This window comes from Zalophus californianus, chromosome 10, assembly GCF_009762305.2.
Source record: "Zalophus californianus isolate mZalCal1 chromosome 10, mZalCal1.pri.v2, whole genome shotgun sequence".
Classification (NCBI taxonomy): Eukaryota; Metazoa; Chordata; class Mammalia; order Carnivora; family Otariidae; genus Zalophus; species Zalophus californianus.
In genome coordinates, this window is record NC_045604.1 from 93,096,037 (window position 1) to 93,112,043 (window position 16,007).

Consider the following 16,007-nt stretch of genomic DNA (forward strand, 5'->3'; position numbering starts at 1 on the left):
AAGAACCAAAATTTTAAAATATGGGCTTTCAGGATTCGAACTGACATTTCAACAAAGACATGTTGGTGGCAAATAGGCACATAAAAAAATGTTCAACAAATGAGTGAGAATAAGGTGAGAATAAGGAGGCACTGGAAGGCTCATATGCTGTAGGTGGGAATGTACATCCATTCCAGAAAACAGCTTGGCAGTTTCTTAAAAGTTAAACTCACACCCACTATTCCTCTCTTAGGAATTCACTCAAGAGAAATGAAAGCACACGTCACTGAAAGACTTGTTACAAAAATGTTCGTAGCAGCTTTATTGGCAGCATCCCAAAACTGGACCACGTCCATCCGCAGGTGAGTGGGTAAGGACGTTGTGGTATAACTGTACAATGGAACATTCCACAGCAACCAGAGGAAGAGGACTTCGTACATGCTAGAATGTGAATGAATCTAAAATAAATACAGCCAGGGAAAGAAGCCAGATGAAAAAGAGCATATACTGGTTGATTACACCTGTGGAAAATTCTGGAAAACCCATACTTATTTATAGTGGCAGAAAACAGATTTGTGATTGCCTAGAGACAAGAACAGGGTCACAAGGGAACTTTGAGGGATAATACATATGTTCATTGTGATGATGGTCTCATGGGTAGATACATACATCAAAACATCAACTGTATACTACTTTAAATATGTGTAATTTATTGTCCATCAGCTATACCTCAGTAAAGCTGTTGAAGGAATAATTTTTAAAAATCCAAAAGATACTTCTGGTTTCTCTTTTAAAAAAATATTTATTTATTTATTTGAGATAGAGCAAGAGAGAGAGTGAGCGAGAGAGAAAGCAAGTGTGGGGAGCAGAGGGAGAGGGAGAAGCAGGCTCCCCGCCGAGCAGGGAGCCCGATGCGGGGCTCCATCCCAGGGCCCTGGGATCATGACCTGAGCCGAAGGCAGACATTTAACGACTGAGCCACCCAGGTGTCCTGAGATGAAAAGCATAGGCGCTCCAGTTAGCAAACTGATTCTGAGCCCAGTTACTTAAGACCTTCAGTGAGTTGCCAGGTCTTTAAACTTTGATTTCCTCGTCCACCAAATGAGGACAGGACCAGCCTCACAAGATTGCCATGAAGAGTGAGGAGTCAGCAGGGTCATGTTTGCTAAATGCTCCCTATGACGTCTGGGATAGGGCTCGTTGACCCCTAACCTTTGTTGTTATTGACCATAATTTCAATTACTGGAATAATAAAGGGCGTAGTGGAGCCTTCTGATTTTTTAAAAAAGACGATTTCTAAATGGGCATATTCTTATATTTTATAGGCATAAAATGTGGCAGCCTACGACCTAGAGACTGAATTCGGTGCTCTCTTCTAGAGACCGCAGATTGACCTGCAGATTTCCTCCTGGTTTTGTCCAGAAGGTAACTTCCTAAACACAGACTGGTTTATTTGTAGCTTTTTATTGAAGTGTAATATACATGCAGAAAAGCACACACACTGTGACAGCTCAGTGAATTGCCTAAGGTGAACTCACCCTGTTGGGAGCATCCAGATCAAGAGACAGAAGATGCGCAGCACCCTGGAAATCTCCATGTGCCCCGTCCTTTGCTTACTTTTGAACTTCACACTGTATGACGTGTGCTCTTTTGTCTTTGGTTTCTTCCACTTCGTGACATTCATCTAATTGTTAGCCAGCCTACATGATTTACATTTTCCATGAGACTTTCTTACTCCCTTTACAAACATTATCATCTCTTTTTTCAGACTTGAAGGATGAGTAAGATTTTGCCAGATTTAGGAAGCAGTTGTGGGTAAAGGAAACAGACCATCCAAAGGCTTGAGGGTATGTAGGACTATGGAATGTTCCAGACACTGAAAAGAGACATGTGTTGTGGGGAAGATATTTCCTACTTAGTTCAACAGTTTTCATAATTATGATCTTTCAGGGAGTTCCCAGAGTTTTCTACAATAAACAAGGGTGAAATCAATATCCCTGTACATATACTCCTACTTATTGAAGCTTTTCTTTTATAGGATCGATTTTCAAATATGAGGCTTGCTGGGTCTGTGAATTTAAATATTTGGTAAATATTGCAAGACTGTGTTACAAAATACTGTAGCCATTCACATTTCTACCAGCAATGCGAGAGCTGGTCTATCCCCTCCCCCACCCCGGCCCGGTCAGCTTTCGTTGTTAATCAGTTTTTAAAAATTCCTGTTCTTTTTATTGTTCTTATTATTTTCAGTTGAATTGTGTTTTTTTTTTCTTTTTGGCTATTAGAGTGATTGTCTTTTCATGTTTGCTAGCCATTTGGCTTTCCTCTCCTGTAGAGTTATTTAATTTGGATAGCAGACAGAAGGATAACAGTGGAAGCAAAAAAAGATGAGATCGTGCGTGTGGATTAAGCTCTCGGTGCCAGGTCACAGGAGGTCCTTAGTAAATGGTGGCCGTTATTCTACCATTTAAATTGTTGTTTGACATAAACGGATGGTGACAAATGAATGCTTACCGATGAGACTTAGTAGGCTGCTTAGTCCAATGCCCTCCTGGTTATAAAGGGTTTTAAGTAACCGACATGTCCATGTCTGGTTACCAGTGATTCAAAAGACATCAACATCTGGGGGCATCTGGGTGGCTCAGTCAGTTAAGACTCAACTCTTGGTTTCAGCTCAGGTCATAATCTCCAGGTCATGGGATTGAGCCCCAAGTTGGGTTCCCTGCTCAGCGGGATGTCTCCTTCTCCCTCTCTGTCTCCCTGTTTGCTCTCTCTCGCAAATAAATAAATAAAATCTTTAAAAAAGACATCAATATTTGAAGTTGATGCTGCAGGGGAGAAAATAGGGTTCTGGTGGCTGCTATGGGGAAAGAACAGGCTCAGGTTCCAATGAAACCCACCGCTCAGCAGAGAGAAAGGGGAGCAGACTAGACTCCTTTGCAACAAGTAAGTTGCCCTGAGCTCCAAGTAACCATATGCTGCAAATAGCAGCGCAGTGATTTTGAGAGAAAGAAAGTCACTGCTTCAGAAGAGGCTGAGAGGTTCTGCTCTAAGTTTCTGTGACTGTCCATCTCAGGATCAGCCTGAATTATGAAACATCTGCATTACAAATAGTGGTCAGTTTCAGGAAGAAATTATTAAGTTGAAAGCCTAGTTTGGTCAGGATTTTGGGAGGGAGTGTATCAGCTGGAAATATTCTCTGCTACAAGTGATATGAAACTCGACTCCCAGTTCCTGAAACAGGACATACATTGTTTATTTCAGAGGCTCCTAAATTTTTTTGGTTCACACCCGTTCCTGGGCCAAAAGGAAGACCTAATAGTCCTATTTATTAAATAAATAGGTCCAAAAAACATCGTATTTATGTCCAAACAACTTAGTAGCCATTTGAAAAAAAATAATACACATATATTGAAAGGAAAACCATTTTACTTCTATTTTTTATTTCATTCTCAAATGACTATAAATAACTCAGTTGAATTGAGTACTTAAATAACTTCCATTCTTAAATGCTACAGGTGGGATGTGTGTAGCTCTGGGCACCGCACAATTTCCCAGACCTTGAAATTGGATTGGACACTACCACCTACCTTTCCTCTTCCACATTGATTTTTATGTGGTACTTACTTTTTACAATGGCAGCCCCCATAAAACCAGCTTTGCAAAGACATGAGGTTATTGGAAGGAATGTAGGGCTATTTAATACTACAACTTTGAACAACCTTGAGCTAGTCATTCACATGGTGTCTGACAGATATTGAGCATCACTATATTTCCCTTGAAATTTTATAATACCCTGTAGTCCCTCTGTGAGTTCAGTGCCACTCTCCGGGGTGCCCTGCCACACAATCTGGGAAGTGCAGGTTTATTTAACAAGAAAGCCTGAATGAAGTAGTTGATTTTGGACTTACTCTGGGGGCTTGGTGATATCATCAAAGATGCACCCTTCTGGCAAGTTGTACCTCATGGTCTTAAGATAGCTGCCATGGAGCCAGCATCATATTCTTGTACCACAATGCAGCTATCAAAGTGAGAAAGGAAGGAAGGGCAGTGTGACGGGATAAAATAGACCTGCTTTTATACTCAATCTGGACCTGGTGGTGGATGGCAGACAGGTACCTACAGTTGCAGAGACATCTTGAACTAAACAGGGATCTAAACAGGGATAAAAATTAGAGACCTCGGTCATGTCAACCAGACCCGGGATTGGAAGACTGAAAAGTTGGCCAAGCCAAACAAGTTCTTAAGAAGACACTATCTTCCTAGCCCACCAGTTATTTTAATGGTTTGGGGAGACCAGGGCATTGTGTATGGAGACATCAGGCCAGGCAAGAAATCTTGAGTTGTAGAAACATATTGTTTTGCCGAATGACATTCAGTTTTCCCCTGGAGAGCCACTGGTTTTGGAGCTACTGAGACCAGGCCTGGCTCTGGCGAGGGAGGGCATGTCTCAGGGACTGACATCTGGTTGGCCCAGGGGTCAGGGAGGGTGGATGCCTGAGATTTGAGTGCAGAGTAGAAGCTGGCCCAGGGGGCAAAACAGGACTCCGAATATGGGGAACAGCATGCGCAGGGAGGGGTGCCGGCACCTGGCTCATCTGACACACTGTTTAGGATTCATGTGGCAGGAGATGAGTCAGGGGTTGGACTTGTTGTAGGAAAGATAGGGTCCGAAGCCAACGGCCAGGAAAGAATTCCTGAGACATCTTTGGTGCAAAAAGGTGGTTTTATTAAAGCAGGGGACAGGACCCGTGGGCAGAAAGAGCTACACCGGGGTCATGAGGAGTAGCCCATTATATACTTTCAAGTTGGGAGGGGGTTAGGGATAGTGCAAGCCTCCCAGGTATTTTGGAAACAAGGTTTCCAGGATCTTGAGGGGGTTAGCTATTGTTGGGAAAATGTCATTTATTAGTGTTTGGTAAAAACTCGAGTCATGAGACCCTTCAGATGTATATCGGTGGGTCATATGCTTGGGGGATGATTGCCAACATGTATCTTGGGGGTAGAGATAAAGGAAGTTTCCAAAGGAATTTTTGTGTGTTAAAGTAGGCTTACAGAGTCCTGGGGGTCAGGCTAGGATTGCCTTTTGCCCTGAGCAAAGTATCAACATCGAGGGAGTTCCTAGAGGAATGTCACTCTGCCTGTTTTAAGGACTTGTCAGTGGGCTGTAGATAGTCAGGAAATTTAATAATTTCTCTTCTGCCTTTGTTTCCCACATCAGGACTCACAGCTTCTGTGGCTGGCTCTGGGAGTTTGGTTTTGCCCTGAAACCCACAGGAAGGGCTGACGGGTTTGATGAAGGGAGGGACGTGATTAGGTGGACAGTCTGGGGAGCAACAACAACTGCCTTGTGGCAGAAATTTCCAGTGCTCATGAAACGCCTTTCTTTTGCCTCCTGGGCACACAGTTAGACTACGTTTCCCAGACTCCTTTTCTTTTTCTTTTTTTTTTTAGGTTTTATTTATTTATTTGACAGAGAGAGATACAGCGACAGAGGGAACACAAGCAGGGGGAGTGGGAGAGGGAGAAGCAGTCTTCTTGCTGAGCAGGGAGTCCATTGCGGGGCTTGATTCCAGGACCCTAGGACCATGACCTGAGCCGAAGGCAGATCCTTAACCGACTGAGCCACCCCGACGCCCCTCCCAGACTCCTTTGTGGTCGGGGGAAGCCACAGGACTGAGTTCTAGTCAATCAAATATGGATGAAAGTGCTATTTGCCACTTTAGGCCTAGCTCATAAAAGCATCCCGAACAACCCCCCATGTCCTCTCTTTCCCCATCTGCTGGCTGGTGGCCTAGATGGTGAGTCCCCAAGGTGACAGTGGCCTGAAACCCCGAATCACCATGTCATAAAGGTCCTGCTACGAACTATTATGTCAGCAATGAAACAATTTGTATTATGTGAAGCCATCAAAACGTTGGGTTCTTTGTTGCATGGGTTAGCCTACTCTGACGAATAGGTACTCTGACCATAATAATAGGGATTATTGATGGGCACCTGCTCTGAATTGGGCCCTGTGCTCAGTGCACTGTCTCATATTAGCTCACTTTTCCAGAAGAAAACACTGAGGCTGAGAGAAAAGCCAGCAGGCGAAGGGAGAGAAGCCTGACCCGCCCACCTGGACCAAAGTGCCCAACTGTGCCCTCCTGGTCCCCAGTATGGGAGGAACAGATTAAAATTGGGTGAAGCTAGGGTGATGAGGAGCTAGGTGATGAGGAGGAGTTCCTGCCTCCTGTGAAATGGGGAAGATACTAGATGATTGTAAATGTTAATCGACGGAGTACACGTGAGGTGTCCAGTGCGGGGCCTAGCCCCTGGCCGGTGTATCATGACAATTTGATTTTTTTTTTTTCAAGAGACTAAGCAAGAACTGATGGAGGCCTGGGTGAAACCAGGAGAGAAATGTTCTGGAAGCAGCTTTTGGCAGGACTGGGGCAAAGCGTGAAGAAGATGGGGGAAGCAGAAGATCGGACAGTTGTCTCGTGTTGCCATTTGCAGGGACACGGGAGGAAGGGTGTAAGAGACATCATGTACAGTGTGCAGCGGGTACAGAGGAGGGAGGGTACAGGTCTTAAGACAATCAACCCTAAACTTTCCGAAATGTGCAGATATTCAAAAGAGGGGCTGCATTCTGGAGCCTCCAGCTAAAAAGAGCTTTCAGCAAACTGTCATACCCTTGATGCATCTTCTCTGTCATGAAACAAATACTTTTTATCTATACAACCTTGGGCAATTTCTTCAACTTCTCTGTGCCTTGATTTTATCATCTGAAGATAGGGAGAAGAAATCATAGGGTTGTTGTGAATAGATGCGGGGAGCTTAGCACAGTGTTGGATATGTAGGCATTTTCATTAAATTCTTTTATCGCTGACCTATTTCTCTATGCATCTCTATCTGTACAGAAAAACACTCAGATAATAGTTATGAGCACTGAAAGAATCTTTGCCTGTCTTATTATTCATTGCTACATTTCCAGTTAGCTCTTAGAACTAGTTCATGGTAGGTATTTAAATATTTGTTGAATGGACGAATAAAGAAACCCATCTTTCTCCTCTTCTTTCCTTCCTCCAACCCTCCCCCATCCTTCCCTTGGTCCTTCCCTTCCTTTTCTCCTTCTCTCCCTCCTTGCTTCCTTCCCTCTTTCTTTCCATCCATCATCCACCCATCCACCATCCACTCATCCATCCACCCATCCACCCATCCACCCACCCATCCACCCATTCACCCATCCATCCATCCATCCATCCACCCATCCATCCACCCATCCACCCATTCACCCATCCATCCATCCATCCATCCATCCATCCATCCATCCGTCCATCCATCCATCCATGCATCCATTCATCTTAGAAAGGTGGTAGACTGCAGTGGCTTAACCCACAAGTTGTTTTATTTTCTCCCAATTGTGGTTAAATACACACAACATAAAATTTACCATTTCAACCACTTTTAAGTATATTGTTCAGTGTCATTAAGTACATTCATACTGTTGTGCAACCATCCATTTGGAATTTTTTCATCTTCCCAAACTGAAAATCTGCATCCATTAAAAAACAACTCCCCATTCCCCTCTGCCCCCCCCACCCCTGTCAACCACCATCTACTTTCTATCTCTATGAATCTTACTGCTCCAGGGACCTCGTGTAAGTGCAATCATGCAGTATTTGTCCTTTGTGACTTAGCCCACCAGTTTTGCAATCACAAAACCGAAGTGACCCTGGGAAACATAACTTTCCTGAATTTCCACTTCCCCATGTATAATATGCTATAATAATAGTACCCACCTCACAGGGTTGCTGTGATGTTTAAATGAGATACTACATAGAAGGGACTTAGCCCAGCGCCTGGCAGGTAGAAGGCATGTAGAAATTGCTCAATAAATATAAATATATAAACATAAATCTATATTCTTAATTAGTAGATGCTGGTGTTGTGTTGATCGCGTGCCGGGCACTGTCGTAAGCTCTTTGTTATATTAACTCATTCAAACCACACAACGACCCCACGTCGCTGGTACTGTTATACCATCCACAGTAGAAAGGTTCCACAACCAGCTGATGGCAGAATTGGGACTGAGATCCAGGCAGCCTGTTTCCAAAGCCCACAGGCTATCCCATGGCGCATGGTGTCGCCTCGGCTGCCTCTGACCGTCAGGGGACGGTCATCCATCCACACTCAGTCCTGGATCAGGCTTTGAGGGTGAGTGAGTGCAGTTGTTGAGATAGGAGGAGATGTCTGAGGGAATCCATGGAAAAAATCACTGAAGATGAGCTTGCCATTATTCCCCACGCACGCGGTCCCAACCCACTGGGGCCCTCCTCCTGCCCACATGCTGGTGGACCCTGATGGTGACTGCAGGAGGCTGGGGGTGCTGGGCCCTGCTGGGGAAGGCTTGGAGCGCTCTCTAGGTGATGCGGCTAAGCCTGTGCCTTTTGCTCATTGGCAGAAAGCTCAGCAATCCTTGACCGTCCCCTGCCCTGCCCAGTTAAGATAAAAAAATATGTTTCCTCTTCTGGGCCCCAGGGCCACCTCCCACCTCCGCTTTATTGCTTTCTTGGCACCCTCGGGGAGCCTCTGTAGCCCTTTAAAAGAGCCAGAGCCTGAAGCAGGATCAGCAGCCCGGGTCCCGGAGATAAGAGGGTCCAGTAGCACAGGTGCGGGTTTCCCAGCCAGCTCAGGCACGAGCAGGCTCCAGGTCACTTTGGCCCTGATGTCTGCAGAGGTGAGCCCACTGCTGCCTCTGTCACCTGGCCGTGCAAGGGGCTGCTGAGAATCGATTCAAGACTGCGGCGCTGGGGGCTTCTTTCTGGGCTCTCCTCCCACCCGTGCCCACTCTCCCTTTTTCCTACCACAGGCAGCTGTGTCTATGTGTGACCCTGAATTTGGCAGTGGCAAGGCGAAGGCGCCAAGCATGGGGGGCAGGTGTCGTGGGTCCTGGTATGAGCGGTTCCTGCAGCCCTGTCTGGTGGAACTGCTGGGCTCTGCCCTCTTCATCTTCATCGGCTGCCTGTCGGTCATCGAGAGTGGGACGGACACAGGGCTGCTGCAGCCGGCCTTGGCGCACGGACTGGCCCTGGGCCTCATCATTGCCACACTGGGGAATATCAGGTGAGACCAGCTCCCAGCCATCAGTCTGGGCTAACTTGGGCAGCTGGGGACGGGGAGCAAGGCTATCGGCGGGAACCCTGGGCGCCTACTCGGGCTTCCAAAGAGCACTGTAGATAGGAGTGTGCGCTAGGGAGTCAGACTGCCCAAGTTCGAATCCTGCCTCTGTAGCTTATGGGCTCTGTGGCTTTGGGTAAGTCCCTCTCCAAACCCCAAATAACAGGGGAAGAAGAGAGGTTTTTTTTTAATAGTATTTTTTTCTCAAGCCCACACATATTCAATGCTAGCCAAGTGCCAGGCATTGTTCTAAGCACTTTCTACATAGGAACTCAGTGAATCCTCACAACAACCCCTTGGGGGTAGTTGCTATTATTATCCCCATTTTCCCGGTGTAACCGCGAAAGGCCACATGACTTGTCCAAGGTTGCATGATCAGTAAGTGGCAGAGCCAGGAGGCAAGCCCCAGGCAGGCAGCGTAGGAACTACGTGATGGAGAGAGCTTAGCCCATACCAAGCGCTTGGTCACTGTGAGGGTGACATTGGGAGGGGGTTTTACTCCAGTCTGGGGAAAAGCGGAGTTCAGCTTTCGGGAGCTCTTTTTAAGGGGAGGCCAGGATACCTCTCTCTGTCTACTAATCTGGAGTTGGGGGTCTCATTCTGACTGGTGGCTGCATCTTTCAAGGGCTGGAGCTCTGAGTGAGTCTGGAAGGAGCTGAGGGATGGTCACCCACCATGTTCTTTCTCTGGGCACAGTGGGGTCAGGGTGTAGGGCAGGAAGAGGGCTGCCCTCTCCTCCTTGGCTCTTCCCCACATCCCTCACCCCACCACCTGGCGCCTCAGGGAAAATGGGTGAGATCTGGTGCCTGTTTTCTACTCTGGCAAGGTCCTGGACTCACTCTGGTGCTGCAAGGCCAGGCTTGCGGGCCGACTGGCATATTCTCTCGGGGGCCGGCCCAGACCTTGGTCTCAAGGCTTCCTTCTGCTTTTGCGGTGACAGTGGTGGACACTTCAACCCTGCGGTGTCCCTGGCAGCCATGCTGATCGGAGGCCTCAACCTGGTGCTGCTCCTTCCCTACTGGATCTCCCAGCTGTGCGGGGGGCTGATCGGGGCCGCCTTGGCCAAGGTGGGTAATCCCCATGGGGGCTGGGCTGGTGAAGTGTGGTGAGGGTAGCAGGGAGTCAGAGGTGCCCAGCTCCTCTCCACAGGCAGTGAGTCCCGAAGACAAGTTCTGGAACGCGTCGGGGGCGGCCTTTGTGACAGTCCAGGAGCCGGGGCAGGTGGCGGGGGCAGTGATGGCGGAGCTCATCCTGACGACACTGCTGGCACTGGCCGTATGCATGGGCGCCATCAACGAGAGGACGCAGGGCCCTCTGGCTCCATTCTCCATTGGCTTTGCCGTCACCGTGGACATCCTGGCGGGGTGAGTCGTGGACCAACCTTTGGCCCTGGAGGAGGTCAGGTCTGCAGAGCTTCCTTGAGGGTCACAGACTTGGTTGCTAACAAGGGCCACGGAGGTGATTCAAACAGAGGAAGTGGGCAGACATTCGCAGACAACAGGGAGTGGTGGGGACTGGGGTGTTTGAGGAGGCAGGAAGCTGTTGCTGTGAGGGAATGTGGGCCTCTGGTGACCCTTCCAATGTCACTCCAGGGAAGTCAGAAACCTACCTTCTCATGCGAGGTTTTCCATTTTCTGTAGCGTCAATAAAACATTTCTGTCGGCTTGTTTGTTCAGCCAGTGGGCAGCCAGGCTTTCTCCTCAGACTCACACGGAGCTTCCATACCCACCGATTCATCTAGGCTGAGCCCGTCAGGGGGCTCGGGAAGTGGTTAAGGAGACAAGGTTGGGTCAGGGATTACTTCTCCCATTTTATATATGAGGAAACTGAGCTCAGAGAGGACACAGTGGACAGTGGCAAATTAAGGGACAAATGTGGGACAAGAGCTCAAATCTCCCGGTAAAGGGGACAAGGGAGCCTCTTCCTAATGTCCACCTCCTTCCTTCCTCCTGGACACAGAACAGAGTCTAGCCTTTGCTGGCTCGGCCACGCACCCCTCCGCCATCCTTCTGTTGGGAGGCAGAGTCTGGGGAGTTGGGGGCAATGCGTGTAAAGCTGCGGCGGTGTTTTGCTGCTCCCTAGCGGCTATTAGTTCACTTGCAAGCCAATTGACTTGACCTTTAGACTTTGGCTGCTGGGCGTGGGATCTGGCGAGACCTGCAGGACCCCAGCTTGTGGGAATGGGGCAAGGATACAGACACCAGAAGTAGAGAGGTGCTCCTGGAGAACAGCCTCCCCCCTCTGTAGGAGACTCTGGGCCCCAAGCTTGTGGCACAACAATGGCCTCAACTGGGTTAGCTAGGTGAAACACTTGTCATGAATTACACGTGAGCCACGGGTCCTAACTGCATGATCTCATTCACTCCTGATGACAGCCTATGAGGTGGGTCCTTTGACCTCAACCAAAACACGGAGGGGTTCAATAAAGGCCACACATTTAGAAATAGCCAGGCTGGGTTTTGAATCCAGGTCATCTTGACTCCAAAATTCACGTAGCTGATGACTGAGTTTTCAATGTTGCAAGAACCTAGATCCATCTTCTCTGCCTGTGATCACTGAACACTTTCTGCTGGCCATTCTTCTAGAAGGGTGTGGAGGGGGTGACAGACAAGCTTTCACCTCCTGGTGCTAATAAGCCTCTTCCCCTGTGCCTTCTTTGGGATCCCCCTAGAGCCCCATGATATGCTGGCTTCAAGAGGGCTTCTGGGTGGTGGCCTAGTTGGGGAAATGATCTTGACGTGAATGGGGGTCTGGCTGGGATCCTGGTGACCACGTGGCTGGGTGTTCTCAGGGGTGCCGTGTCTGGAGCTTGCATGAATCCCGCCCGGGCGTTTGGACCTGCCGTGGTGGCCAATCACTGGGACTTCCACTGGATCTACTGGCTGGGCCCGCTCCTGGCCAGCCTGCTTGTGGGAGTGCTCATCAGGTAGGAGTGTGACCCCGGGTCACTGGCCCCTCTGATCGGCCCCTGGTGATGGTTCCCAGAGTGCCCAAGGCTAACATCTCACTTGGGTTGAAGAAGGGAAGAGGGAGGCTTCTTCAGAGGCAAAGATTATGTCTCTGGGACCTTTGGTTGTAAGGGACAGAAATCCATCTCAACACAGTTTATGTCACAAGGGGGAATTTACTGGCTCACATTAAGTGAAAAGTTCATGGGTAGCACTGGCTTTAGGTGGGTGCTCAAGCAATGTCTTTAGGCCTTGGTGTTTCCCATGGGTTCTGCTCTCCTCTGAGCAGGCCTCATGTTCTGAAAGGCTCTCCAGGAGAGGGCAAGATGCTCACCAGGAACTCTAGGCTTATATCCCAGCAGCTTAAAAACTCCAGAGGAACTAGAACAAGGGCTCTAGCAAAAGTCCAGGGTCTGATGTTCACTGGTTTGGATTGGCCCAGGTTGGGTCATGTCCTTCTCTGAATCTATCACTGGAGCCATGGGGGTCAGGCATGCTTATTGGCTGTGTCTGGAGTCGGGGCAAGGTCAGCCTTCCCTGCACAACCATGTGTACCAAGGGTGGGGGAGGAGTGGTTCCTCACAGGGGTGTTGTACAACTCCAGGGGGCCCCATCCACAGAGAAAACCATGTACATGGTGCCCCCGAGAGCATGCCTGCTAGCACGTGCCATTCACATGAACTACAGTGTAACCAGTGCTCCCTGGCATTGTGCGGTATTAGCAGAAGGAGCATATCTACGTGACTGCATCTTCCTGAACTCTCGTCTTCTGAACCTCCAAGGTCTGTAGGGTCCTGTCTTTTCTGCTTCTGGTCATATGGGGATTAGGGCCTGGATCTGGTACAAGTTGGACCTTCCTCCCACAGTCTGGGAGAGCACCGTCGCTGGGTTGGCTTGGTGTGAAGTGTCTGCCATCATTGCTCATCCACAGTCCTGGCTTAGCCTGATAATTCTCTGTCTGTTGCTTTGGGAATGGCAGAGATGAGCATCTTCAGGGAAAGAGTTGGAACACAAGCAGGAAGGAGTTTCTCCCTTTCCCCAAGGGGATTTGACTATTGAGGCTGGAAAGGCTCAGGAAAGCGTCTCTCTGGAGAATTCTGGGCCTGGAGACCTTCGGTGAAGGGCTGGGTCTCTCCCCTCAGAGGCTCGGAGATCTCACAGGGCCATCTTTTCTGTAGGCTCTTCATTGGAGATGGGAAAACCCGCCTAATACTAAAGGGACAGTGACACCGAGCTGGAGGCTTTCCTGCGGCCCAGGTGGCTTCTGAGGACCCACCCAGGTTACAGACAGGCCACCTCCTGCATTTCCTGCTGGGGCAGAGGCCCAGAGCAGCCGCCCACCTGCTTCCCACCCCTCCTCCCCCCGGTTGCCTGGCCTCCCAGATGACACACCGCTGCCAAGTTTTGAGGATGCTCTAGGTTCTCCGAATTCCTTCATGCTCATCAGAGACCTCAGCCTGGGGAGCGCGTTGCCAGCCCTGCCCGGCCCGGCACCACACAACAGAGGGGTTTTTCTTGACCAGGAAGCTCCCAGGAGCAAAAGAGCAGTTGGAAGAGGTGGCTGTTTACATATGAGTTCATTTCCTCCACCCCCTTTCTTCTTCTCCTGGCCCCGGACTCTTCTGTTACAGAAGGGCCTGCTGGGCTGTTTCCTTGCTTCCTGAGCTGCCAATCTAGCCTTGCAATAAATAGTCCAGTGTTTCCTTTGGCGTGGACTTGCTTTTTGCTTCAGAAATGAGCACTGCTGGGGAGGAAGCAAAAGTCCAGGTTGGGCCTTAACGTCCCAGAGTCTAGTTAGCTGGGCCCTGGCCTAGAGTCCAGTGCTAAGGTAGGTACTTAGGATGCAGGCCACCCCAGAGCCCATCTCCCACTCAGCCAGACCCATCTTGGACCTCTGCCGGGAGCTCAGATCACAGTCTGCATGGTCCTGCTGAAAAGCCCAATGCAAGAGTCCAGGGTTTGGGGTAGTGCCCAGTACTACCTAGGATATGGACCAGCCCACTCAGGGCACTCCGCTTGGGGTGAGGGTGGGGATGGGGGCAGGCCAGAGGGGCAAGGATCTCCCGAGGAAATTGATAACATGGCATAACATGGGTCTGGAGAGACAGTGGTCTTTGGATGCAAGATACAAATATCACAAATAAGGAAGGATTTTTCAGTCCTTCCTTAAAGAGGAAAATGCTCACTAGAGAAAATCACCAGTATGTTTCAAGGCTGCCTGGTGAGAAAGCGGACATGTGACATGCCCAAACAGCCAGAGCAATTTTTGGAGGAAAGGAAATAAATAATAATAACAGTAATAAACCTAAAAAAAAAGAGGAAAAATACAAAGGGAGGAAATATGAAAAAAAACCATGCAAATTAGAACACTTACAAAGAGTGAAAAGTGTTAAAGGTTACTGTTTCATTTGGCTAAATAAGTAATGAAATAAGGTTTTGGTAAATCTAGTAAATAACAAAATAGTTATATACACATGCGTGCACAGCTAATGCGGACTATGTTATGTGCTCGGCACTATGCAGACTGCATAGTCTCGTTTACTCCCCACAATGACCCTCTGAAGCAGCACAGTGGGTTGAATAGTGTCCTCCCACATCCATGTCCACCCGGAACCTCAGAATGTGACCATAGGTGGAAATAAGGTCTTGGCAATGTACTTAAGGTAAGGAGCAATCAAGGTGAGATCATGCTGGGTTAGGGTGGGCCCGAAATCCAATGGGAGTCCTTAGAAGAGACAGAGAAGGACAAAAAGAAACGCAGAAAAGGCGGCCTGTGGAGAAGGGTGGGGCAGACTGGAGTCACGGAGCCACGTGCCGGGACCAAGAGTCCCCAAGAGCTAGGAGCTAGAAAGGGTTTTCCCCTACAGCCTTGGAGGGAGTGTGGTCTTGCTGACACCCTAATTTCCAACCCTAACTGGTGGCCTCAGAACAGTGGGGGAATAAATTTCTGTTAAGTCACCCAGTTTGGGGTAATTTGTATAGCAGCCCCAGGAAAGTAATACAGACAGGCACTTTGACCCTTCTAATCTTTCAGAGGAACAGATGGAGGATCCAAGAAATGTTTCCTGTCCCCCAGCTGCATTCCTTTTAGTTCTTAAACACGAAAACATTCTTTCTCCTCCCTTAAAGTCTAATCGATGTAACTGGCTTATAGGAATTGAAAATTTGTAGCCCTTAAACATTTGTTTTTCCCTTAGAGGTTTAAAGTCTCTCATCCAATTCCCAGACATGAGTCAGTTCACAGACTGAAATGTCGGTGAGGGAATGGAGGCCAGGTAATCTGGGACAACACTGATAGAACGTCGCACTTCTTCCCCAAAGGCTGTGGCCATTTAAAACTCACAAAAAACCTGGAACATTTCCGGCGGCTCTCCGACACGGACTCTGGGCAGTTGTGATTCTTGAGGACGCTGGGTACCACTGCAGCCAGTTGCACAGAGCAGAGGCCTGTAAAGCCTGGGTGAGAGAGATGTGCAGTCTCTCCCACCTTCAGGTGGGCAGCTCTCTGAACCCACCCAGTAGGTCTTCCTACGGCGCCTGCCAGTTTAGCTGGAAATACATCCTTGCCAAGTGGCCCAAACCTCCACTGACTCTCTGACCCGTGGAGTTGACACTGTTAGGGGAACAAGGGTGAAATGGGGCTCTGAACTAAAACAGTAAATCCAAAGCCACACTGTCTCTTTGGGGACATTGTTGAGACTGGTTCAAACCACAAGGAAAGGCTATAGGTAGGGGCCTCACCCAGAACACATGAGCTCCGTGCATCCAGGGTGAACTCCACCCTAGAGTCAGAGACCTTGCTGGGCACGGTGGCAGAAACAGCTCTCCAAGGGCTACAGGCAGACAGCTGGGGACGCACGAAGGCTCCTGGGAGGTGTGGGGAGAGCAGGGAGCTGAGATCATACTGAGACTCTCTTT

General features: G+C 48.9%; 1 protein-coding gene across 3 annotated transcripts; it reads left to right on the forward strand.

Moving 5' to 3' along the window:
- The first annotated feature begins 1,350 nt into the window (after positions 1-1,350).
- On the forward strand, positions 1,351-13,631 carry AQP8 (aquaporin 8). 3 transcript variants are annotated; one of them, XM_027613199.1, is made up of 6 exons: positions 1,351-1,404; positions 8,834-9,087; positions 10,082-10,208; positions 10,291-10,505; positions 11,933-12,067; positions 13,268-13,631. In XM_027613199.1, the coding sequence occupies exons 2-6, from the start codon at positions 8,846-8,848 to the stop codon at positions 13,314-13,316; spliced, it is 768 nt and encodes a 255-aa protein (XP_027469000.1). In that variant the 5' UTR covers positions 1,351-1,404; positions 8,834-8,845; the 3' UTR covers positions 13,317-13,631. The 3 variants fall into 3 exon arrangements, with proteins under 3 accessions (XP_027469000.1, XP_027469001.1, XP_027468999.1); XM_027613200.1 differs by lacking the exon at positions 1,351-1,404 and adding an exon at positions 8,572-8,633; XM_027613198.1 differs by lacking the exon at positions 1,351-1,404 and adding an exon at positions 8,585-8,701.
- The last annotated feature ends 2,376 nt before the right edge of the window (positions 13,632-16,007 follow it).

Coding starts and splice junctions, on each gene's coding strand:
- AQP8 (XM_027613198.1), top strand. Junction 9,088..10,081: donor GCCACACTGGGGAATATCAG/GTGAGACCAGCT, acceptor TTGCGGTGACAG/TGGTGGACACTTCAACCCTG. Junction 12,068..13,267: donor CTTGTGGGAGTGCTCATCAG/GTAGGAGTGTGA, acceptor TCTTTTCTGTAG/GCTCTTCATTGGAGATGGGA.